The 26,296-nt window shown below is 56.1% G+C and overlaps 1 protein-coding gene across 1 annotated transcript in view; it reads right to left on the bottom strand.

Moving 5' to 3' along the window:
* Positions 1–590: 590 nt before the first annotated feature.
* VAC14 (VAC14 component of PIKFYVE complex) overlaps positions 591–26,296 on the bottom strand; it is a 204,072-nt gene continuing 178,366 nt past the window's right edge. Inside the window, exons 16-19 of the mRNA XM_065416489.1 lie at positions 24,259–24,377; positions 19,726–19,805; positions 10,871–11,021; positions 591–1,563 (exon numbers count right to left, since the gene is read on the bottom strand). Coding sequence (XP_065272561.1) covers positions 1,401–1,563; positions 10,871–11,021; positions 19,726–19,805; positions 24,259–24,377 — 513 coding nt within the window. The 3' untranslated portion in view covers positions 591–1,400. The remainder of the gene's footprint in view (positions 1,564–10,870; positions 11,022–19,725; positions 19,806–24,258; positions 24,378–26,296) is intronic.

A 26,296-nucleotide genomic window follows, 5' to 3' on the forward strand; every position in this document is an offset into this window, starting at 1 on the left:
TGACACTGAACACAGCTAGAAAACCCCTGGGCACCGTAACTTTGCCAGCCTCACCCGCCCTGTAGCAGCAGCTTCCACTGACCCAGCTACTGGCGCTTGGGGAGGTGTAGTTCCTGGAGCGATGGAAAACCCCCTTCTGGCCTGTAGCCGGCAGCTACACGGCAGGTGCTCCAGCAGCACAGCGAAGGTGCCGAGCGGTGCCACTGCAGCGCCAAGAGTGCAGACGTGGCCTTAATCGGGCTGGCGCTGGCCCCAGAGCAGGGGCTAGTGCCATGGTAATGAATCCAGGCTTGCCCTGGGACCTGAGCACGTCTACTGGAGCTGCAGTTACCCCCTAGGATTCCAGCATCGGCAGGCCAGACCCCGCCATGCACAAGGGGCACTCAGTGACTCCCTTCTCCCTGGGAACAAATGGCAGACATGGGCCAAATCTCCAACCCACGCAGGAAGTTTGGGAGATGCTGACCCAGCCAGGGGAGAGGGCCCCCAAAGTGCTCAGTGGGTGCGGAGGGCAGCCTCAGCCCAGGTGATGGCCATCCCGGGGGCCTTCCCCAAGGAGCAGCAGATGCCAGGCAGGGACTTTGCCATAATTCTTTTATTTCAACGTGGGGAGCTTTTACATTGGTACAAATCTATTTTCAGGCTAGAAATCTGACTCGGACTGAACCATTCCTCTATATACACATCCATGATGCTTTCAGCGGGGCCATAACTTAAGGCTGCACTGCCATACGTACAATGGGGAGGTGGGTCCGAGGGGGGTGACAAGAGGCGGCTGGGTGATGCACGCACAGGAATGCAAGTCCACAGGGCCAAGAGCACTGGAGGATTAGATGGTGCTGTTGCCACGGGGAGGTCAGGGCAGTGCACGTCTGAGATCCAAGGGGCTGGCTTTCCTTTCGGGACTGCAGCACATGACTGCCTGCCTTGGGGGAGTGATGGGGGAGGGGGAGGCAAGGCCAGTCCAGTCACACGCCCACAGACATACACGCTTGTTTGAGGCTGGAGGTAGCAGAAAATGCTTTTACACGTCTTCCCTCTGGCCTTACTGGCCCGGCTGTGCCATCAGCTGACTGTTGCCAGGGAAGGATTTGTAAGGCAGAGTCCAGGGGTGGGGGTGGGGGCGGGCGTGTGGCTTCATTGGTCCATCTAGTCCCCTCCTGCCGCTTCCCCACATGCTTGCTTGTGATGCTCTGGAATTTTGTGCGGCTGGGGTGTTGGGCTCCGGCATGGTCTCTGGAGATCCTTCCCCAGCTGAGCGCTGTGACCACCTCCACCGCCTCTCCCCTGGAACAAGCCCCCTGCTGGATCACACACCCTGGAACCCACGGCAGCAGCCAAGTCCCTCCGACTCCCCTCCCCAGGTCACTGTCTCCATGCACGCCAGCAGCAGCTGGTGCTCAGAGGACGACCCTTCGGTCTGGGGGCTCTCCCCGGCCAGCCCGCTGGTGTCTCACTTCCAGGTGCTTGTTCTGGACTCGCTCAAAGTGCTGCAGCAGCTCCAGGTAGTCGATGTTGGTGGCGGCCGCTTTCTTGAAGCCCAGGGTGGTCTTAGTGCTGTCTCTGGGGAGAGGAAGCAGAGAGAGATGAGAGGGCGTGTGCCAAGCACCCAGTCTGTTACCACCCCCACGCAGACCACATACCGGAGCTCCCTGCCCCACAGGCCAGATGCTTGTGCTTTCCACTACGAAGCACGGCCCCCTCACTCCGGGCAGGGAGACAGCTGGACAACGACTGTGGAAGAGCCTACAGCTAGGAGCAGGCCAAGGCTGCTTAGCAGCTGAGAAGGGTCAGGAAGGAAGAAACTGGGTATCATGGCAGTGACGCTGCTGCCCATCCCCTACGTTTCTAGTGAACCAGCCGAGTGCACGGGGCAAGTGAAGACCCTGGTGCACTGCTCTATCACCACGGATCAGAGCGCCCAGCCGGATGCTGGGCTGAGCTAACCGGCCAAGCAGCAAGAGGCTTGGAGTAGAGGGTGGTGCGACTCTCTCCTGAAATGGGCCCTGGGCTGAAAGCTGGACAGCACTGTCGCCACTCCTGATAGCACCCCGTGCTACGAGCCTCTCCCGCTCTGAGCAGAGCGAGGCCCCAGGAGGCTGGCTGGCGTTTTGGACGCCAGAGACTGGAAGGAGCTGGAGTGCCCTGCGGAGTAACGCTCAGTACCTGCACCTGCTGGCGTTTCCCGGGGACAGTGTGCTCCAGGCTTGTCCTCTGCTCTATGCCTGCCGGGAGGAGCCACCCCAATGCCAGGCCTGGTGGGGAGTTCAGTGCCCTGGCACCTCACTGCCTGAGAGCTGGGTTCACCTGGCAACAGGGGCCTCCACGGGATCCAAAGAGCAGGGCCCGGCTGGGTCTGGGCCAGACTGGAACCAGCGATGCCCCATGGCTAGGCGGGAGGAGTCTGGCAGAGCCCAGCTGGCGCACAGGAGGCAGCTGCAGAGGCCTGGTCTGGCCCTAGCACTGGTCTCTCAAGAGTCACCCCCACACCAGCAGCGTTAGACAGAGCTGCTGCCCTGCGTGTGCGGTTCCTCAGGTGCCATTCACGGCGTGTGACGCTCCCTCCCAGGCCAGGGGGCCTAGCGAGCTGGGGGCACCAGGCTGCTTTTCTAATCCCACGGTTCTGCGGAGACAGTCCAGGGCCCCCGCTGCGAGGCATCTCCCCCGGCTGAGCAGACAGCGCCCGGCACGCCAGGTTACGGTGCTGCAGCCAGTGCAGAGGAAGCCCGCAGCGCCAGGAAGTTACTGACCCAATGGGACCAAGTACTAGAGCACCCAGCCGGGCTGTGGCCTCGTGTCCTTTCAAAGCCAGCCCCACACACCCACCAAGGCCACTGCCCTACAACCCTGCTGGACTGCCCCCCATGCCCATCTGACTCTTCGCTCCTGTCCGACTGCACTTCCAGCAGGGCCGGCCAAACCCTGCCTCGGATAGTGCATGCACCAGCCCCCCTCTGCCTCGGGAGTCGTTGCTGCCACATGTCCCCGTCCCCCCCCAGAGCAGGCTGCCCTCGCCCACACGCCCCACCCTGCCGATCAGCACAATGGGACAGGCTCTTGTCCCACCTCGTGCTCCCGTCTGTTCCCAGAAGCCCCGAGGGTGGGGGGAAAACGGCCCAGCCCGATGTTATCCCCCACGCCCAGTGCCTGTTCCAGCCCAGCTCCAGCTGACATCACAACAATGGGGCCGGTCGTGTCAGGGATCCTGGGGGACGCTCAGCCCCAGCCCCTCCCTACTCCCCACGGGGCTGGGTCGGGTGAGGCTGCAAGAAGAGGAGACAAACGTACACGTGGGAACCCGTGGCTCGGAGCCAGAACCGCTGCCTGGGAAGGGGGATCCGGGCAGGCTGGGGTGCTGGCCCAGGGCTCAGATGGGGCAGGAGAGGTGGGACTGTCCCGCGGGAAGAGCACACAAGCACACAGAGCCAGGAGGGTGGGGCAGTCTGCCCAGGGCCGGGAGTGTTGAGGGATCCTGGGCCTGTCCCTGGGCAGGAGAGAATGAGCTGCTGGAGGGGGAAGCAGTCTGAGCAGCCACGGGCTGATCTCAGCTGCCCTCCACCCTCCCCTGGCAGGGGAGAGAGCCTGGCCTAGTGCCAGGCGGGAGCACGGGAGCTCTCCCTTGGGCTGACCGAAGGGGCACAGGTCCAGGCTAGTGTGGGATGGCTCAAGGGGGCTCCGGACAAAGAGGGTCAAAGCACTTGGACTCCTGCCGCCAGCGCCCACAAAAGCCACGTGGTGTGCAGCTAAAAACAGGCCGTCTGGGCGGTTCAGCGGCTCGCCAGGGTCACGCAGGGGCAGCGGCGGCGGCACTGGAAATAGAGCCTGGAGCCTTGACTGTCAGCCAGCAGCTCTAACCATAGGCAAGCTGGCTTGCTCCGAGGGCGGCAAAGCAGCGACTGCAGCAGGATGATCCTGGGTGGGAGACCCCCGTTCTCAGGTACATGCCCGTGGGAGACCAAGCCCTGTGCATTTCAACTGCCAACAAGCTGCGTGGGCTCCACTCACTTACTGCCAACTTAGCGGCATCTGCTTTGCAATTCTGAGGTCCTGGCTACACCCAAATTGCCCTGGGTTAGTGGAACCAGTGCAAAAGGCCCTGGGCACAGGCTTGTTCTGGTTCATTGGGGTTTAGTTTCAACCCAGTTCTAAGCAACTTATGCTGCATGGAGATAAAAGCCGCCCCCCACCCACGGGGTTGGACTGGTTTGACTCAGGGCAGGTCTCCACTTACAATGCTGCCCGCGTCACGCTCCAGGGAAGAAGCTACTACACCAGCAGGAGAACTTCTCCCGCCTCCGTAGCGATGGCAGTGGGGAAGCTCTCCTGCCAGCCCAGCGCTGTCTACACTGCGGGTTAGACTAGGTAACTGCTGGCTTTTTCACACTCTGAGCAACAGTTATACCGATGTACGTTTATAGTGTAGACCAGTCCTAAAGTCTGTTTAGACTCACACCTGAAGTGAAACCAGGGCAACGCTGCAGGGAGACCAGCCCCGAGTGCCGGCTCCAGGGCTGTCTGTACTGCGGGCACGAGGAGGGCGAGGGATCGCCCACTGGCGCCATGGCGTGATGCGTCAAGGCTGGCAGAGGGAGCTCCCTCAGGCTTAACTAACTGATTTACGGGGTGGCAAGTGTGGTGCTTGGGAAAGGGACGCACCTAACAGCACAAACAGGCGCTGAGGGACCTGCCTCAGTGCAAGACACGAGAAGTAATTCTTCCGCTCTACGCCGCGCTGATTAGGCCTCAGCTGGAGTATTGTGTCCAGTTCTGGGGGCCCCATGTCTGGAAAGATGTGGACAAACTGGAGAAAGTCCAGAGACGAGCAACAAAAATGATTAAAGGTCTAGAAACCAGCTATGAGGGAAGATTGAAAAAACTGGGTTTGTTTAGTCGGGAGAAGAGAAGACTGAGAGGGGACATGATAACAGTTTTCAAGTACATGAAAGGTTGTTACAAGGAGGAGGGAGAAGAATTGTTCTTCTTAATCTCTGAGATAGGACAAGAAGCAATGGATTTAAATTGCAGCAAGGGAGGTTTAGGTTGGACATTAGGAAAAACTTCCTGTCAGTGGCTAAGCACTGGAATAAATTGCCCAGGGAGGTTGTGGAATCTCCATCATTGGAGATTTTTAAGAGCAGGTTGGACAAACACCTGTCAGGGATGGTCTAGATAATGCTCAGTCCTGCCAGGAGTGCAGGGGACTGGACTAGATGACCTCTCGAGGTCCCTTCCAGTCCTACGATTCTACCGATGCTCCTCAATCCAGACCTGTAGCCCCCTGAGTAATTCCAGCCCGAGAGCCCCCCAACAGCTCTGCCAATACCCTAAATCCAGACCTGGCCCCTGCTATGCCACTTAGTCCCCCCCGAGCTCTTCTGATGCCCCTCCATCCAGACAGGCACCCCCTGCTATTCCACTCCTAGTCCCCCAGCCCCCTGGCTCTGCCAGAGCCCCTCCATACTTATGCTCTGGGAAGGCCCCACTGTGCTGGGTGCTGCCCTGAAGAACCTGCAATCCAAGCGTAAGAGCACAGAAGAGGAGGATAATGCACGCAGCTATTCCAGCCCGTGTCTCCTCCCACCCAGCTCCGCCAAGGCTCCTCATGCTGCGCACCAGCCCTGCTATTCCAGGAGGGGAAAAGCGCAAGGCACTAAAACGCCAGTGTTCAATCCTTTCCCACAGCAGTACGGGAATCCCAGCTCCTGCTGGCTGGCTCTGCGCCTCTGCCTGCTCTGCTTCGGAAGCTGGACTTGGCCAGATCATAAAGAGCGTTTGTCTCCTCGAGATTAATTGGAATTAGGAGCAAACCTGAGACCCGGCTGTGTGTCTGAGGTAGTGCTCCCCACCCTCGGCAGCGCTGAGACACTGGCGGGAGGAGAGGTTTCCCCTGGCCTGGATATTTGGGGGAGGGAGGCCAATCCACAGAGCTTGACATTTGGGAAATCAACAACCCCTACCTACACACACAAGGTGATTAACGGAGGAGGGGCAGGTTTCAGAGTAGCAGCCGTGTTAGTCTGTATGCCACAAGTACTCCTGTTTTTTTTGGAGGAGGGGCAGAAACAGACAGGGCCTGTTTGTTGAGCTTTGAGGAGCTTAGAAGGGGAAGAAAAAACAACCCCCCACTGAAGGCTTAACCCTTCAGACACCCACTACATGCTGCAGAGAATATCTCCGAAATGCTTAGCCAGACAGCGCTGAATGGCCCAGTTTCTCCTGCTGAATCAGATGCTGCCTGAGTTCCTGATTCCAGCCAGTGGGTATCTCCGCTCAGTGGCTGGGAAGACAGAACCGCTGGGCGAGGGGGTGGCAAGCAGCAGCCCTGGCAAGGAGCAAGGTGCCAGTTTGCTGGGAGGTCAGCACTGATTGGGGGCCCCCGGGAGGGGGCGGGAACAGACACTGCTACTCTGCTTAGCAAGTGGCTAACGCTCCCTTCAGAGCCAGGCATGCTGAGCCAAGCTACTGGCCTAGGCCATGTTATGCCTGGAAGTGCCATGCAGTGCTTAGGGAAACTCCTGCCATGGCTCTCATCTCACAGGGTCCCTAGGGCCCCTGCTGAGTCTCCCTCCTGGCCGCCTTGTTCCAAGGAAGCCATGCTGGCCAGCTGAAGGCGAGCGTGTCTGCCCAAGGTCCTGTCTACCCTGGGCCGGGACAGTGGGGGGAAACATGCGGCCAAGATCCGGCTCATGGTGCCTGTGCTGTCAGAGCAGGCAGGGCTCATGGGCTGACACCATGTGATTACCTGGGTCCCTATCATGACCACAACGTACTATTTATTTTCTCTAAAGCCATAGATCTACCTGGCTTGGCTAGCTCTGCTCCCAGTCCAGTGTGGACGAGACGTAACAGAGCAGGCCACGCACTGAGAAGTAACACGTCCTGATCCCCCAACCCCCCACTACTCCACCGAACTCAGGGGATGAGGTTCTGCCAAGCCCTTTGCTCCACTGAACTCACTAGGGAAGTGTGGGGCAGCAGGCCCCTGCTACTCCCTTGGTAGGTACAGCATCCCCACAAGCCCAGTCCCACTGGCCAAGTATAGTGCCCACTTTGGGTTACTGCCATGGGGCAGGACCGTAAAACAAATGCTTTGAGGTTGGGGGAGTTCCTTGCCCCTGGCTTTCCACCTGCACTGCTCAGAGGCTGAGGGGAAGAGCACAAGGCAAAGAGAGAGGCCGGAGGAGCACTGCTAGGGTCGCAGGCAGAGCGCCCAGCAGAGTGCAGCCCCACAATGCCGGCTGAGAGCTGGTCACCTCCAGTACACTGCGCTGGGCTGCTGTTGGCATTTACTTGTGGGCAAGCGTCCGTGAAGCCAAAGTGCAAAGAGCACTAGCCTGAGACAAGTGTCATCTGGGCAGGCACCGAGTCCTGCAGGCAGATGCCAACGGGAACGCTGCACCCCTGCAGCACCACCACTGCTGCTCCAGGCCTGCGAAGGGATGGCCAAGGGCACCTGCAACGAGCCTTTTGCCACGAGGTTTGGCCTCTGGTTGCTAGTGACCAGAGTGCATTACCAGCTCCTTGGAGGCTCATGTAAGAAGGATCGATGTCCTTAGTCTTGTTCATAGGGGACAGGTGGCCGCTTCCGTCACCGCTGGCCCCTCAGCAGACAGGCCGAGATGAGGAATGGGGCACAGAATCCCCCCCAGCAGCGAGACCCTCCACGGGAGGAAGGACGCGCTGGAGGCCATGGTACATTTGTTGTGCTGCAGTTTGGAGATGTAAAGCCTACAGGGAGTGACAGCACCCAGCTCCCTTTCACACGGACTGTGGCACTCGCGAACCCGGCCCCCCACAGCAGGATGGCCAGCATGCTAAGCCACCAGGCTGCGGCTGTTTTAAATGCTGCCAACAGTCTGTCTTAGGCAAGGTTCTGGCGTCTCTCTAGAGTTGGGGGTTTCTCTGAAGACGACTGCCGCGTGGTAGTTGGAACCACAAGAGGCCCCGTGGGCTAATAGGTAGGACACTGGATTGGCCATCCTGGGCTCTAATTCCAGATGTGCCACTGGCCTGCTGGGTGACCTAGAGAGAGGCACACCTCAGTGCCTCAGGTCCCCCCCCCGTCTTGTCTATTCAGACTGTAAAGCTGTGGGGGCAGGGATGGCCTCTCACTTTGCGTCTAGCGCAATGGATGCAGAACTGTAACAGACTAGAACGGACGTGCAACTCTCCTGTGCCGACCCCCACTCTTGGATTAAGAGATTAACCCAAGGCTCAGTGATGGTCAGACTGGGGAACCCAGAGAAATTCACATCCAGGGATAAATGCAACAGTCTTCTCTGCAGAGAGACGTTTAAGAAGAGAGCTAGTCCGTACAAGGAGTGCAGACAAAGGAGATGGGACACCTTGATGGAGATGGAAAACCCGCCAGGCATCTCTGTCCAGGCAGTGGGTTGACCCCTTTCCCCCACGGCTTCCCCCTGCCCCAGCTGGCTCTCCCAAGGAGGGGCAGCTTGCTCTGTTAGGAGAGCGGGCTTCGATGTTTAATGGAATGTAGGTCACAGTTAATCAGATGCTCAGTCTGTCTGACAGCTCTGATTGCTCCAAAAGCCCGTAGTCGGGGGCGAAGGGAGGAAAACCCTCCCCCCCGAACATACACACAAATATAACTGCTCACACTCAAAAAAATACCCTGGCTGAGAACAGAGGCCAATGCTCCTGAGCACACAGGCCGGGGAGCGTGAGGCTCTGGATAACGAGGGACTAGTTAAAAGGCAAGGATCTGCTTTCGGCCCATCTTGGAACGTTGTCCCCATGGCTTTGCAGAGGAGGGATAAGTCTTTAATGTCTCCAGAAGGGATGTGCCGCCGCTGAGGAGCAGCCCTCCCAGCTCATTAGCCCGGACTTTGAAAGAGCTACTTCCCCGCCAAGTGGGACAGCCCAGCCGAACGGAGATGGGGTGGGCTCACCTGGGCCAGGGCGAAGATGTTCCTAGGAGCCCTCCCCACCACAGCCAAGAGACGCCTCATCAGTGCCAAGAGAAGAGGAGAGCCACATACACTGGGACATTTTATGCCTGGCACCGGTTTTATGATAGCGAAGAATTAACAGCACAGGCTGGAGACCCTGGCATGCCGCAGCTTCCCTCTCCCAGGAGGCCTTGCCTGACCGGCCACCCTCAGCCCTAACTGCATTCTGCTCCAGAGATTTCATACCATGGTGGACAGATGTCCAGCAAGGATCAGAACCTGGCCGCCCTGGGCCAGCCTGAAGAGCGAAGCAGCAAGGCAAGCCCTGATCTCTGGCTCCAAGCCGGAGGGCCCCAGCCACTAGGTCCCTGGGTCAGCCCCCCCTTGCTGCGCCGTGTGCCCAGCTGGAGGGGTCCACACTCTGGCTGGAGAGCTCGCTGCCTGCAGCAGGATGCAGAGCTGGCTCGGTATACAGTAGATGGGCATGCCGGGCTGGGCACTGCTGAGGTTCCTGGCCCAGTCTGCACAGCGGATGTCTAGGTCCCTGCCCCCTAAGCAGTGTCCCAGCCAGTCCGTAGAGTTGAAGCCAGAAGGGGCCATTATGATCATGTAGCCTGAGCTCTGGAGTAACCAGAATCAGGTGCACTGAGGGGCTGTGCTGTTGCCCAGCAGCGTAGGGGCCAAGAGCAGCAGATACATCCCAGGCAGGCGACTTGGCGAGACGGCAGAGCAGGCGAAGGCGATCAATGGCTCTCAAAGGCCAGAGTAGCCCGGGCCCAGCAGGGCTGCTAGCACTGGTGTGTGCGCTGCAGTGGCCGGCTAGGGGGAAAAGGGCTGAAGCAGCTCCCAGGGTAGGAGGCTGAGTGTGAGACGCGCTGGCTCCCCACGACGCCGGGTGCTGGGTAGGCTCCCCGGGGCTGTTCCTAGCAAGCTGGGGCAGCTGAGGGGAGCTGCGCCGGTCTCCATTCAGTGTAAATCTGCTCCAGGGCTCTGCTTGTTTCCATGGCGACCCTGCAAGTGAAATTTTCCATCCCGGATGCCAAATGCCTGTGGATGAGGCACAGCCCTCCAAGGGTTACCAAATATAGACAAAAGCCGAGCGAGCGCTGCACAGTGCAGGGCAGGAGCGCGCCCAGAGCACTGGCAGGCGGCAGCGTGCAGCAGGAAGCCTCAGGCCTGACACCCAGCGCTGCGGGCAGGTGCCTCAGAGCAAGGCCCTGCTGCTGCTCGCAGAGAAGGGGTCAGGTCTGGCCTGCCAAACGGCTCATACGCCGTAACGCTCCAGAGCCCCACACGTACGTGGTGCCCACAGGCTGCTCTGCCGCCCTCGACTGCTGCAGAAGGCATCTCAGCGATGTTACCGGAGGGTGAGAGTCGCAGCCCCCGCTCTGCTCTAAACACATGCCCCTGCCCGTGTCTCCCTCCAACTACCCACTGCAGCCCATGAGGTCCCAGCATGCATTGCTCCAGCTTGATGCAAGCAGCCAAGTCTCAGGCCCTTCGGTCCGTACAGGTCACGGCTTTGTATTAAGGATAAGGGCTGCCAAGCTAAATACAATTAGCCGTGTCCTGCGCACTGGTCACCGCCCCACAACTGAGCACTATTCTTCCTCATCAGAATTGCCCTTCGACCTCCCCACACTGGGCTGCGAGGGCCCCAGCCCACGCTGCATCACTGAAGGAGTGGAGGCAGCTCAGCACCTGCAGGATTGGACCTTCATAAGGGATGTTGCTGAGCCAGGCGCATATCGTATCGGGAGCTCTAGGTTTAGGACCAACGTGGGCTGTGCCCTGAGGATACCACAGACACTGCTGGCAGGAATGCAAGAGGACGGCATGCGCTTCCAGGGCCCCTAGGTCAGGGCAGTCTCTGCAGAGGGCTGGAGTCCCAGCCTCCCTGTGACACTGTCGGGGCCATAGCGAAAGGGGAAGGAGTTACTCCCCCAGCTGGTGTCACTCACGTGGTCTGCAGGAGCTCGGGGTTGGGGACGCACTGCAGCCGGTGGGAGAGGAGCTGGAAGGCACTGCTCTGAGGCAGAAGCATCAGCAGCCCGTAGAGAGCCTTGATCAGGTAGGGGTTATTCTTCACGTCCAGCAGCTGCAGGCGCAGATCTGTGGCCAGAACAGACAGGCAATCAATGGAGGTGAAAACAATCCTTCCATCCGGCAGCCAGACCCCCCCCTAAGCCCTCTGCGTTGGTGCAGAGAGAGATCTGGGTCGTTCTTTACAAACCACCCCAAACTTCTCCCAGTTGGCCCAGGAAAGCACCTCCTGGGTGCCATGCACTCATCTGCTTTCAGAGGGCCTGGCAAGCACAACCCCCTGAGGTCCCGTTATTCTCTACCCCACAGACTGCTTTCATGTACCATTGCTTCCAACACCCAGGAGTCCCCTTCCAGCACCTCTAATGCCACAGCAACTTTGTGCCCCTCCCCCTCCGCTAAGCATCTGTGCTTCCAGCAGCAGCACACCCAGTCTTTGAGTCAGGAAGAGACGCTCCCTTCTAAGCCACTGCTTTTGCCCCTGACCTGCAGGCCCGCCACCGTCCCCAGCTCCTGCTGCAGCGTCTCTGCAGGGATGTGATGGCATTTCTCAGGCACAGCCTGAATTTGGATTCCTGCACCAACAGAGGCAGGCTCAAAACAGGGCAAAATGCTGCATCTTTTCAGACAAACTGCATTTACAAAGCACCCCACGGCAGAAGGAGATTGCTACGGAACCCCTGCAGAACGAGACCTGCCAACGAACCGGGGCTGCAGCTCACAGACCCCTCTCCTTTTTGCTTTGGGAAGCAAAATCTACCAGAGTCAGTTGATTGGATGGTTTCCCTTTACCATTTCCTTTCTAGGCCTCCCCCTGCTGCACCTCCCTTCACCACCTTGCAAACAGGTTGCTCACAAATTATCCAGTTTAAGATGTAGTTCTACATTGCGAAGCAGCTCTTTTCTATTCCACAGATCTACTCCTTGCTGTAGTCAGTCAGAATCAGAGACGATTAGGGTTGGATTAGGGTTGCATCTGATGGAGTGGGCTGTAGCCCACAAAAGCTTATGCTCAAATACATTTGTTAGTCTCTAAGGTGCCACAAGTACTCCTGTTCTTTTTGCGGATACAGACTAACACGGCTGCTACTCTGAAACCTAGGGTTGGAAGAGACCTCAGGAGGTCATCTAGTCCAACCCCCTGCTCAAAGCAGGACCAACACCAACTAAATCATCCCAGCCAGGGCTTTGTCAAGCCGGGCCTTAAAAACCTCTAAGGAAGGAGATTCCACCACCTCCCTAGGGAACCCATTCCAGTGCTTCACCACCCTCCTAGTGAAAAAGTTTTTCCTAATATCCAACCTAAACCTCCCCCACTGCAACTTGAGATCGTTACTCCTTGTTCTGTCATCTGCTACCACTGAGAACAGTCTAGATCCATCCTCTTTGAAACCCCCCTTCAGGTAGTTGAAGGCTGCTATCAAATCCCCCCTCACTCTTCTCTTCTGCAGACTAAATAAGACCAGTTCCCTCAGCCTCTCTTCATAAGTCATGTGCCCCAGCCCCCTAATCATTTTTGTTGCCCTCTGCTGGATTCTCTCCAATTTGTCCACATCCTTCTTGTAGTGTGGGGCCCAAAACTGGATGCAATACCCCAGATGTGGCCTCATCAGTGACTGATAGACAGGAATAATCACTTTCCTCGATCTGCTGGCAATGCTCCTACTAATGCAGCCCAATATGCTGTTAGCCTTCTTGGCAACAAGGGCACACTGCTGACTCATATCCAGCTGCTCGGTCCACTGTAATCCCCAGGTCCTTTTCTGCAGAACTGCTGCTTAGCCATTCGGTCCCTAGTCTGTAGCAGTGCATGGGATTCTTCCGTGTTTAGAATGGTTTAGTCATCTCACAACAGAGTTAACACACTGGTTTCTACCTTCTAGCCCTGCAGAGCCAACACAGCTAAGAGAAGGAAGCTGGAGTCAATTCCTTGTTGAGCGTCAAAATAGAATTTAGTTAATTCCAACCACAGGATCAAATCCCACCTCCAGTTGCACAGGTGACAGGAAGGGAAGCTTGCAACCATGGATGAGGCACTAGACTAAGGGCTTGTCTATGCTTTAGAGTTCATTTGGATTAAGATATGCTGTGAATTTAAAGCTGCAATAGCTGCTCCAGAATAACTGTATGTGTAGACAAGCTCTAAGCACTTAGCTTGATGCTCAGACTCCAGGCAAGATTGCAGCTCCAGCAATTAGGAAAAGCCATCTTTCTCGTTCACCGAGCAGGTCTGATTTGATCTGGAAGCAGTGACACCACAGACATGGACTTGCATGATGCCATTTGCAGTAGTGCTGTTCTGAATAGCACGACACTTTCACTCTATGCATCTGAAGAAGTGAGGTTTTTACCCACGAAAGCTTATGCCCAAATAAATCTGTTAGTCTTTAAGGTGCCACCAGACTCCTTGTTGTTTTTGTAGATACAGACTAACACGGCTACCCCCGATACACGACACCGTGAATCGCCCAGAGTGGGTGCTGAAGAGGAACAGACATACACATGCAGAAATCAAGCAATCCCTGCAGAGATTACAACCACCACCACCTGCATTAGAAGAAACGGTTGGAGTGCAGAAATCCTGCAGCGGGCCAGGTGGCCTGTGCCATCACCAGAGACTCTTTAGGAATGAAAGAAACACCTCCAGGCCTACCCCAAAGCCTCGCCAGCTGTGAACACGGCACAGCCCTTCCTAGTTACTGCACAGCACAAACTACACGACACATACAGAGCAGCAGCAGAGTGAAGAAGAAACCAGCAATAAAGAGAACGTGAGTAGCAATTCTGAGTGCCCCACTGTGCTGCAATGGCTCGAGAGCCAGAGTACCAACCTCCGGGCAGACTCCTGGGCAGCGGCCCCACGCCACGCTGGAGGGGAGTTCTAGCCTTCCATTTCACCAACCAACTGTCACGTTCATACTCCTCGGGCACTATAACAGTCTCAACAGGGCCACAGGGAGCCCCCCTCTGTCCTGCCTTTGTCACAGATGGCCCCTTACGCCAGGATCACAGCAATATTCAGGTTACTCCCAGGGCCAAAGGACCCGCCACGTACCCCAGCTTAATTGCACCTGAGATCCCACACAAAGACAACACTCGTAGCCAGTACGATAATAAACTACCTCAAGGTGTATTAACTAGGAAATAGAAACCAGAGTTATTGACAAGGGTAAAGCAGGCTAACACACGCACCAATGAGTTCCAATCTTAAATTTCAAAATGAAACAGATGCTTCTATACTAAGGAAGTGCTATCTGTCCTTTAGGGCTGACCCAGGCTAAGCACTGGGGATCTTTTGCTTATGCCTGGTAATCCTTGCCCCCCAGAGTCCAAGCAGCATAAAGATACCTTTCCTCCTTGTTAGGGGTTTTAATTCCCTTCCCCCTTTCTGCTCAGAGCTGCAAACTCAACTGATGAGTCATGCAAGCAAATTCCTCCCATCTTCACGGGGCTGGGGAAAGTAAACAACAAAGTCTTTTGCCCTCTTTAAGGTTCCGCACTAGTCCCTCGGGTGTCGCTGGGCAGGAGCTAACTCCTTCCACTGGAGACCAGCATGTCACACTACTTAGTGGCTCTCCCCTGTCTGGTGAGCTACACAGTCACAGAGGCTTACAATGCAAACGCCCACATATTCCCTTGCAATATGGGAGACGGATGCTAGAAGTGAGATTAATGCAGGCAGCAATTTACAATCATTCCATACGCACTAAAACACACTTTGAATTGTAGCACCTATTTTAACACTAACACACAAGCGAGTCAGACTGGTCGCAGCTCTGTATTTGTCATTGTTCAACTGAGACCTGGGGTCCTGGGCATGAGCCGGACCCTGCCCTGCCAGCACCACCCATGGCCAATGCAGATTGGTTTTCCGGTCACTAACCTGTCTCTGACCTACAGATCTAGCTCCAGGCAGGAGAGTTGGATCTGAAGAGCAATCCTCACTCCCCAGCGTGCCTGCGAGGCGGAGACCTGCTGCCCGCTGTATTGCTTGCACATCACTCCCTGCAGCAGATCTATGCTAGTCGTAGTCCTGGCTCCCCTGGTGAACTGGCCAAATCACCCTTCTGGGACTGTTTCCCCATCGGTAAAATGAGGATGACGAGACGGACCCACCTTTGTAAAGTGCTTTGAGATCCCTGCCAATCGCCTCTCCCCACGCACCTACTCTGCCAACGAGCCTCCCTCCGGACAGGGGGCAGAGCCATGGCACTCACATTTCCGTGTCTGCCTGCCCAGCCCTGCCAGCTCCCCGCCATGCTCATGTGCAAGTCCTCGGAGCTCTTGGAGAGACCCACGGGAGGGAGGGCTGGAGAGTCCCTCCCTTCCCAGCTCAGGGCCAGGCATTTCCCTATATCCAACCTGATGTTAGCTGGTTCCCCATCTCAGGGGCAGGCAGCCACCTGGTGCCCCCAGAGCTCAGCAAGCCTCACTGTAGGGGGAGGGCTTACAGAAGTGCACGTCCTTTCCACCTTTAATTTAACCCATTCCCATCTCAATTAACCAGCCAAGACCATCTCTTCCCCCTCCTCACTCTATGCCAGCCCCGCAGTCCTGGGCTTGTAGCATTACAGGAATTTCCATGGCAACAGGCTGGGATGCAGCAAGATTTCGGAACAAAGCCAGCGAGAGAAGGGGATAAAGGAGAAGATGGACCCAGGGGCCCCGACAGGAGATCATCTTGAAGGCGACCCGAGACTAGGACAGATTAGGAAGTGCTAGGTACTTTAGGGTTTTAGCGTGGATGGGGGAGGCGAAGCTGCACAGAAATCTGTATTTCACGTCCTGGGCCCATGGCTTGGGTGGAGCAATGGTGTGCGTGTGGCCTGAAGGGAGGTGTATTCAGCCCTGATGCCCGACCCGGGCTGTTCAATGGAGCCGGTAAAGAGCATCCATGTCCCAAGAACACCAAACGTTGCTGTGGAGAGCCAGCAACTTCGCCACATTTGCACCCTCTCATCAGGCAGCACCGCGAGCCACTAGTCACACTAGGGACGTGAAATGGAGCTTAAAGTTCAACTCCATTCGCTGCTCAAGGAGAGAAGTGGGCAGGAGAAGCAGCATGAAGCAATCACTACCCACCCAGCCCGGTGCCAGCCGTGATGAGGTGGTGGGAGGGCCCGCAGCCCAGCTCATTTTAAGGCACTCTCCTGGTGCACGACAGCTCAGTGCAATGAATCTGCACGCACTGCTTGAGCGCTACCAACCCTTGCAAGGTGCAGCCCAAGACGCCAGGGGTAAGCGAGGCACTTTGGGACAGGTTTCCTTCTCTCCCATCTTGCAACGCAAGGGTAGCTAGCATCAGGCAGTCCCACCTCTCGGCTCTGAGTGCCTAAGGAAAGTGTCTGTCACAGGTCACATGTTCCTCGCGCTGCAGATCCTGCTTACCTGTCCCACTGATCTAGGTGGAACTGGGCCAATGGCACAGGCGGCTGAAATCAAAGGGCTGCTAATGCTGCTGCATGGCTTGAGCGACGGAGCAGAGCAGCCGGGTATGAATCAGCTGGGGTGAGCATTCCAAGCCAGGGCTCCCAAAGCAGGGAAGGCCCATGCCTGGGGCTCCCACTCACCCCGGATGGATGAGCATGCCCCGGTCAAGTTGCCATCTGCAGTTGCTGTGTGAAGTGTGTCACAAGATTTAACATGGTCAAGGGCCTGTCTCCTACATGGCATTGGGATCATGTGACACCAACACCCAGAATCGGGACAGGGATCCTCCAAACCCACAGCCACTCTACTTCAGGGGCACGAACACCAGGACATGGAGAGGGCACCCACAGCTTGACTCCTGTGCCCCACAGGGCATCGGTAGCTGCAGCTTGGCACAGGCCCCTTGTCCATCACCCGATTCACTGTCGCCCACTGAAGTTTGCCACACAGGCTCTCTGGTCCCTTTCCCCTTCCTGAGCAGCTGCTGCTGGGTGTGTCAGGAACGTGGTCCCAGCTCCAGCACTGCAGTGTTGCCAACTCAGGTGGTATCTGAGGTTCCGCTCCAAGTTCCAGCTCCTGGAGTCGTGATTATGCAAAACTCAGTTTTCAATTAAAAGAAAAGTTTCTAGCCTCATGGTTGCAGAGAAAAGCTTGACCATGAGCCTCGTGTGCACCCGACCAGCTCGGACCAGAAGGGAAAGGACCAAGCCCAAATTACCTGCTTTTATATGTCATGATTTTAGGCCAATCTCATGATCTTTGGGGGCCTGACTCCCGATCTGTGTATGTTGGGGGTTGGCGATACCATATGTGCACATCTCTAGAGCAGGGCTGGACTAAAGCCCATCATGCCACCGCTACAGCCCCACCCCTCACTCAGCAGCAGCCACGTGGGGTCTCCTTACCGACTACTGGAGCAGCAGCGGGGCACCCTTCCCATTAGCAGCAGTACCGAGCACCCCCCCCACCACCACTCACCTCAGCAGCCAAGTGTATCTGATGAGGGGGGACAAGGGCAGGCCTGCTGCACTCTTCTCCTGCCATATAGGGAGTCCTCTTCTGGGGTGGGGTTAGTGGGCCTGCTCTCAGGGCAGTGGGCCTTGGAGTTGGCACCCCACTGAGAAGCATGGGACAGTTCATCCTTCTCTGAGCAATTCTTTCAGGCTCTCTCAGACGCAGGCAGACGTTGCTGCACTGGTTACACTCAGGTCACATTTTCAAGCTTTTCTTCCCACTCACGAGGGCTATAAACTTCCTTGGTTTTAAAATGAAAGCTGAGATTCCAGTGTAACAACATGACTCCAGCAGCTGAGGCCCCAAGCAGGGACGTGTAATACTGTGCCTTGGTCCAGCCTTGAATTTCAGCATAGGTGCTCTGGGAAGCTGAACCCTCGCTCTGCATCCACGGTGACAGCTGTTTTCTGCAGCGAGTAACTTTATCCCTTTGTTACCATCACTTCCGGGGTTTCCCAGTCCAGTGAGGCTGTGACATGTTGCGCCTTGCAGCCACATCCCCTTGTGCTGAGATCACAACACAACTGGGAAGTTAAGCAGTGTCAGGTTGGTCCAAGAGCTGCAGAAAGCAGTTGGGGTAACTCAGCGGCCTTCTGCTCGCTGGGGCTCTTAGACAGGAGGGACAAAAGAAATCTGCTGGCTGAGCCAGTCCATCTGACTGGAAAAGACAGTTACCTTTTTCCGTAACTGGTGTTCTTTTAGATGTGTTGCTCATGTCCATTCCATGACCCGCCCTCCTTCCCCAGTGTCTGAGTTTCCGGCAAGAATGAACTGAGGGTTGGGGGGAGCTGGCAGCGCTCCTTATTCCATGGCATATACGTGTCACTCCAGAGGGCACCAGAGCTGGTCCACTACGGATACCACAGAGGGAAAAACTCCCGGCACCGGTGCACATGGCGAGTGCGCACACCTAACATGGAATGGACATGAGCAACACATCTCGAAGAACACCAGCTATTTGCTTTCCTCTGATCACACTCAGTCCCATTGATCAGTTCCTAGAGTTGTATCTTTCCTTTATTCTATTAATGCTCATTTCCTCGACAATACTTCTCAATCAGAGTCTGCATGTGGATTTTAGAGCCCTTAAAATATCGCTCTTAAACCAGAAATTTTGGTCTCTGAGCAAAATTTCCCAAAGGAGCAGGCAGACAGCAAGGAACATACACAACTTACATTCTGTGGAAGCTGCTAAAGGTAGGGCTCAAACCCACAGTACATGGGTCCAGCTGAGAGTCAATGACCACAGCATGTCTTCTTGAGCCACACATTTCCCATGACAACATACTACCTGGAAATCCTTGGGCTCTTAACCAAGCCCTAGACTTGCTGTGCATGAACATTTCATTGTCTTTGGCTCAAGCTACTAACATGCCAACCTGGAGTCCGTTAACTTAACCCTGAATAGCTTCAATATAAATCTGCCCTCCTCCCGCGAGGAGCAGTGGGTGCCGTACACTAGCCAAACTCAATCCTGTGTGGCTGAGATAAGTTTGGGGATAATCAGAGTCATAGTCTGAGCCCCAGGTGTGCACAAAACACAAAAAACAGGTGATTTTTGTAACATGATATTTTCAGGGGGGGCTGTATCCCAGGAACCCCATGCTTAGATGACCCCAAATTTGGACCATTAACCTTACCCCACATTCCCATGAGGCACAGCAAATTTTGAGACTACCTGCGTCAGCAAGTGGATTTTAGAGCACTTAGAATAGACAAACACAACAGCAGAGCTGCCACTGCACTATAATGTATCTGAAGTGGTAGTTTTTTACCCGGGAAAGCTTATGCCCAAATAAATCTGTTAGTCTTTAAGGTGCCACCGGACTCCTTGTTGTTTTCGCACTATAATGTTCTCCATCTCTCCATGTATATATCTTCACACAGAGACAGGTATCAGCTTTCCCATGCCACTGCCCTGAGCAGCATCACATATACACAGACTACGTGCAGAAGCCACACACATGAATCTAAGAGGCTCATTTGGAATGGGTTCCCTCTGTTCTTTCCATCTCTTTGTTCAGTGCCAACGCTCTTAGTACTGTTAACCTACATTCGGAGCGCCCTCCCTCCGTGCTGCAGCGATCCAGCGTGTCTCTGATGGACAGTTCTACTGGAGGTCTCACACCGCTCACAGCAAAAAGTCTCATAACTTCTGCTCTATTTATTTGTGCAGCGCTGCCACTTGTGATGAAGGAGCAGGGAGGGGACATGCCCAGGGAGCCTGAGCATGCAGACAGTACATGCACTGGGCGCTCCTTCCCCCACACATGTACACACGCTCCGCTACTAGAAAGCAAATTATGGAAGGGCTCCATATGATCCTTACACGTGAAAATTGGACACTCAATGAGCTGCACCAGCTTGTCTACCTCAGTGAGGAAATCCACTGTGACCTCCAGGTCCCCGCTGGACATGTCTGTTAAGGAAATTCCACCATAAAAGAGGAGCAGCCTTGGTCACCGCGGACCACAGTTTAAGTAGCCAGCAAAGAGGCAGATACTTATCTGTAGCAATAGGAATAAGATGCAGTGCAGATTACCCCCTGCTTCTCTCTTCCATGCGACCAATTACTGCGTATCTGCTGGGGTTGCCCTGCACATCAGAGTCAGGTTTCCAGCTATACCTATCACACCTGCACCTGCAGATGGGAAATCAGTGCCCAGCAACCAGTGTGTGCATAGAATTACCTGGCTGGGTGCACGCAAGTGCTGATCTGGAAACGTGACCGAGTCTTTTCTAAATATGGGCAGTAGAGAGAGAGAGAGAGAGAGAGAGAGAGAGTGAGTGTGTGTGTGTGTGTGTGTGTGTGTGTGTGTGTGAGAGAGAGAGAGATTTTGGTTTCTGGCTTATTTTGGTTTCTGCTCTAACACCCCCACCCCCAGCTCCTACTTCAATGTAACTGCTCCGTTCACCACCTATCCACCCATACCATCAAGCTGCAAACAGCTGACTCCTACAGGAAGCTGCACAACAAATGAGAGTGAGGGGAGGGTGCATGATTAGGCAGTGGCTCAAAGTAGGAGGTTGAAGGAGGCGGCCTAGAATTCAAGGGGACCTGGAGTCAACTCTTTAAACCAAGAGTTTCTCCAAGCCTGGAGAAAGTCAGGCTGCCCTTCAAGCCAGCAGTGGGTTTATCAAATGTGGGCCACAGAGATCACTGCGAGGAGCTCTCCATAAGGAAAGCGAGTGTTACCATTAGCATTGTGACAGCCTCCCCTTGCAGCCGGCACAGGGCTCTCGTGGCACCAATCCAAAGCGTTCCCATCTCCTAAGATGAACTCTAGTGCACAGCAGAGGGGATCACTTAGATCACTATCAAGCCCGTGCTTAGGGAAATGTACTTCGGGAGTTTCATGTTTTGCTGGCACATGGAAATAATCATTATGCTCAACATAAACAGTGATGTCAATGGAACTACCGGAGAATCACAGAAAACTGGTCTGGGTCCCGCCAGCAGAGCCCTCAGCTGCTGCCTCTGCCCAGGGCTTTCTAAACAAGGAAGCATTTTTGAGGCTCTGGATGAGCCGGCCAAATAAACCAAGGAACCGAGTGAAGAACCACTCAGCTTAACTAGCAACAGGGGCCAAGGCGAGCCGAGAATCTCACAGGAAGGGTGACAGCTGGATCACACTTGTGCTGAAAACTAAAATAAAGCAGCAGACAGAGCATGAGCCCATAGGCCCCAGGTCTGCTGCAGGAATGGCCATGATTAACCCTGGTTCAGATCCAACCGGGACAACGCTCGTTTTCTGTCTGCATGGAGGGAGACAACCCCTCCCCCCGTTATAACACAAATGGGCCGACCCCCAAGCTGCCACAGGGTGTTTCTAAGGACAGACAGGCTGCCCTGGGGCACGTGTCGGGGTCTCCACTGCTTGTGAAAACTCTTTGGGGCAGTGACTCTATTCAACCCCTGGCAATAGGTGCTACTGTAATATGAATAGCATTGCAAGCATCAGCACTAGGAACGCAGCGCAGGAGCCACCAGCCGGCTGTCATAGCAGCAGCTGGGGGGGCACATGGATCCCAGGGTGCATCTGGGATCAGGAGCAGGGGAGAGGAAGGTCAGTGACATAAGCCAGCTGGCACAATGCCATCAGCTGCTCTCTGTGTGGGGCTCCTCTGAGTGAAGGGCCTGGGACCGGAGACTCCTGCCTTCGCCTTCACCCTGCCCATGGTGGCCGCAGGGCTGAGCTTTGTACCCCGTTAGAGGGGAACGGCCCTATTGCACGGTGGGGCTTTAAGGACAGCAGGGTGACCCCTCCGAGAGCTGCATGAGGCAGTGGCCTCAGCTGCAGAAACGGCCCCTACAGAGTGGGTGCCTGCCAGTGTAAATGATACAGGAGGAGGGGACCCTTCTCTTCCCCAGCCATTGCGCTCCCTGCTGGGGAGATAAACTCAGCCCTGCGGCGCTTTCCTCTCTCTGCACCCACAAAAACGAACCAGAGGGAGAAAATATCCAGCCCCAGTCCAGGAAACGCTTCCAGGGCCATTACTCTCGCTCCCGCAGCAAGGAAGGTCTCCTGTGTAATGAGGGGAGGGTCGAGCTGGTTGGGGGCCGACCGGCGCAGCGAGGCTAAGGCAGGCTCCTTGCCCTGGCTCTGCACAGCTCCCCGGAAGCGGCTGCAGGGGCGATCAAGGAAGCTCTGCGTGCTGCCCCCTCCCCCAGCGCCGGCTTCGCAGCTCCTGTAGGCTGGGAACTGTGGCCAATGGGGCCTGCGGGCAGTGTGCACTGCGCAGAGCCGCCTGACTGCACTTCCGCCTAGGGGCCGGACAGGCAGGCCGCTGCCAGGAGCAACGCTGAGCCAGGGCAGGGAGCCTGCCTTAGCCCCGCTGCGCCGCCGACCGGGAGCCGCCTGAGGTAAGTGCCGCCCGTCTGGAGCCCGCACCCCGAACCTCCTGCCCCAGGTTGGAACCCCTTTGCGCACCCTAACTCCCTCCCAGACGCCGCACCCCAACCCCTGCTCCAGCCCAGTGAAAGTGAGTGAAGGGGGGGGGGGGGGAGCGAGCCCGGAGGGAGGGGGCTGGAGTGAGTGGGGGGCGGGGCCTCAGAGAAGGGGTGTTTGGTTTTGTGCAGCCCTACGTTCCCTCTCTCTGCAGGGTCTGAGTGTTGTGCTCCCAGCTCCTGCTGGCTGAAGGAGCTTGTGCTTGTGCTTTCTGCTGCACTTAGAGCAGCAAGTGAAGTAGTGTGTGCTGCCTGCCCCTCAGAGAGGGCGCTCACTCCTCTGGATGATCCTAGACCCGCAACTCCATTCGCTGTCCCACGTGAGCCAGAAAGGCTAGGGTCCCTGGGAACTGTGGAAGGCTGGCTTCCTGTTCACGGGTGAGGTTACGGGAGCACCATAGCCGCTGGCCCAGAAGCAACGTCTTTGCTGCAGTCTGTCACCAGTCAGGTCATTCACTCCACTGTGGAGAAGGAAGGAAAACGCAGTTTCTAACCACATCCTATAACTCTCCGCTTAAAACCATTATGGAGCAGGGCAAGAATGCTGCTCCTCAGAGCTCCCAGCTCATCTGAGGGGAGGGGAAAATAACGGAGCCAGAAGAGGTGAAAGGGTGGATGAATTCAAAGGAGCTGCTCAAGTGTATGCACGTGTGAACAACTCCCGCCAGCCGCATCCTTCGCAGCAACCTGTCCTGGCAAACAGGTGAGCTCCCTGGCTGGCAGCGTCCAGGCAAATCGCTGATGTGCTGCTGACCCAACCCTGATTGCCCCTTCTTAGGGGCTGCTCTGGAAGCACATCCTGTTTCCTGGGGAGAGCCAGGCAAAGGCGGCTACAACGGCAGCCTGATGGATGAAGGAGAGAGCGGCTGTAGTTGTGATGTGTGCACATCACGCCCAGGAGACGACTTGTCAGGGCCATCTCAGAGATTCTGAAAGATGCAGGTCCAGTGGCCCTGAAGGCCTCTTCTTCAGCCAATGCCCAGGTAACAGGGCAAGCTTGCTCCATGCCGCCTCCCACCAACAAGCCCCAGCCCTGACCTGCAGCTCTGAGTGGGTCCCCCGTTAAGGATGGGAAGAATAGGACGCCCCACGCCCTCCATGTTCTCCCTCCCCATCCCCACAGAAGCAGCATGATCGAGGAAAGAAACTGTCCAAATGAGCACCTCAGCCTCCCCAAACGTCTTCAGGCCTAACAAACACAGCACGAAAACACTTGCACAAGGTATCCGAAGAAGTCTGTGGCGGAGCAAGAACTTGAACTCAGAACGCCAAAGTCCCAGGCTGGTCCCTTAGCCACAGGCCCATCCTTCCTCCCCAAAGGGGAGGGGCTGGGGTGTTGGGTCACTGCTTTCTCTGTGCTCTGTGGAACAGAGAACTGGTTTCACAAGCAGGGCCCAGCAGGAAGACTGTGGAGAAAATTGTCTGCTGTCCTAGTCATGAGCACAGAGCAATTTTGACCCAATTCATCCCACAGGCTGCGCTCTCAACTTGCAGACACCCCGGTATTTCAGCTCCTTTTGTCTGAAAAGCCCCATCGGCTGGTACCACACCAGAGGAGAGAGTTTCAGACTTTTTCAGAATTATTTAGGCTTCTTGCAAGAGGGGGTGTAGGCAGTGAACTCAGGTCCTTGCTGCAGTTCCCTTACGCAAACAATATCCCAAGGCTCCTTCCCGGCCCAGGGGATGGCAAATGGCCTTGTTAGGGACCATCCTTAATCAGCTGTTTAACTCCACCACTGTTTGTTATGAAAACAGGGGCACGGCTGGCTGCTCAGCTCTGACCTTGTGAGCCAGGGAGAGTCAGCTTGGCAGGTCTGCTGCCCTGTTTAGGCTACAAAGTGTTACCACTGCTACCCTCCTGCTCCCCCCCCGGCCCACTCCCTCGGAGACCCCCAGCAGCACCAAAAAGGATACAACTTCTGGATGAGGTCGTAAGCATGTTTGTAGTTCTGGGTGAGGAAGCAGAGGGACACAGTCGTCACAGGGTTGTGGCACCAGGAGCGGTAGAGACAGCAGAACAGGTTACGACTCTCCTGGGGAAAAGAAAGCAAGCGGGAGTTAGACCCACGGATGGAGGGGTGGTGTAGTGTGCAGGGCCTCAGGTTCCAAACACAGAGTGCCTGCAGCCAGAAGGTCACTGCTCAGCCGGGCCAACTCAACCCTGCAGCCATCCAAATCTGGATTCTGTGGGTCTCCTGGAACAATAGTAAGGGCTAGATTTCCGGACTTCTGAACATACCAATACACTCCTAAGTTGTGCAATAGTGCATGAAGCTGTGGTATTTATAAATGCAAATGACCATCTCCAGCTCCCTGGCTATTTGCATGTGCAATTACCATAACTGTGCACAGCTGTGGTCAATGCCGGAGAAACTCATGCACAGCTCTTCATACATTTTCATGCAAGCATTTGTGGAGCCGGCTGGAAATCAGGTCTCATAAAGCTGTTATAAGAACACAGGGTCTGCTCTGGGTGGCTGGCAGACTGTTGTGCATCGTGGCACTAGGTTGCTGCCCTCCACACCAGCACTGGCTGCATTTCCATCGTATTATATGAAAGCTCTTCGGGGTAAGGGGAGCTCTATGATTGTAAAATATCAATGCACAAGTTATCCAGTATTATCCAAAATTGGGGTGGAGTGGAAGAAATCTCCCCTGGGCTGGGATCTTCCACGCCAAGTTTCAAGCCAGCTGACTAATAAGGGGTCATGAAGGAAACCGACAGACCCTTAACTCTGGTATCATCATGTGGACGCTATTGTGTGCGGAACCGGAGAACTCTGTGAGGCCGGGGAGCACAGGCACAGCAAGGGGTAGAAAGGAGGGGCCGACATGTGTTTGGGTGTTTCCCTCTGCAGAAATAGCCAATAGTCCTCCTTAGTAGTTAGTGGTTTGGGAAGGCTGCCTATTGCGGCCGACAACCTGAGGCATGTCGGCTCCTTCTCTGCCCTGGCCCACGGAGGAGTCGTCTGAACCCCTCGGAGCAGCAGAGCGCACGGCGGGGGTCTGCACTATCTTGACACAGCTTGAATGACAAGAAAGGCAGGAGCACAGTGGCTGCCGACAGAGCCTGCTGCGCTCCTGTGTGTGGGCGGCGAGCTGCAAGACGCACCGAAGGACTGGGTCTGAAGGCTGTCTACCAACACAGGCCTGATTACAAAGGAGAGCTCTGAACTGAGTGCCAGGGAGCCAGGACACAGACCTCACCCCAGACTGGCAGCGGGATGGAACAGGGGATGCCAGCCTCAGACCTAGCTCTGGAGCGGCGCCTTTTGCAGCCCTCGGCGTCGGGAGGGGTGACACCGAGGGCCCCAGAACTGATGCCCCCTGCAGGTGCTGGCTATTTACCTAGCTCTCGGAGGTGCGTTCACCTGACTGATGGCCAACAAGAAGGCGCGGGAGGGCTCTGAATGGAGAGCTGCCAGGCTAGCGCCAGCCCCTTTAAACACCAAGAAAACAGGAGTGCTGAAGAAATCAGGGCAGTCTTGGGAAAACACAGGATGTCTAGAAAAGAATTCAGCTGATGTCAGCTTCCCAGGCAGCCAGCTCCCAGGGAGCTACAGGGCGACTGTCTCCTTTGAGAGCAACGTTACAGCTGCGTTAACGCTTCCTCCACGACGGGCAGAGGCTCAGCGCGCTCACAGGCAGGCCTTGCTAATGCTCAGACCCCACCGCCTCTGGAGCCAAGGCTGAGGCTAGGGCGCGGTCTTGGACACAGGGACAGTGCAGGGTTGAGTCTCCAGCTGGCACGGGGGAGGCTCTCCACCCTTCAGTCCCCAGAACTGCCTTCCGGAGAGCTCACCCCTGCACCCTGCCTCCCAGGGCCTTCATTTCCCCAGGCAGCAGCACCTGCTTTGGGACCCAGGGAGCACCGCAAACTCCTCAGGGGTGAACAGCTGAAGCAGAGGGGCTTTGAGAGGAATGTGATGGGGTGATGCTACCACCATCACCT

The sequence above is a fragment of the Emys orbicularis genome, chromosome 14 (assembly GCF_028017835.1).
Source record: "Emys orbicularis isolate rEmyOrb1 chromosome 14, rEmyOrb1.hap1, whole genome shotgun sequence".
NCBI lineage: Eukaryota > Metazoa > Chordata > Testudines > Emydidae > Emys > Emys orbicularis.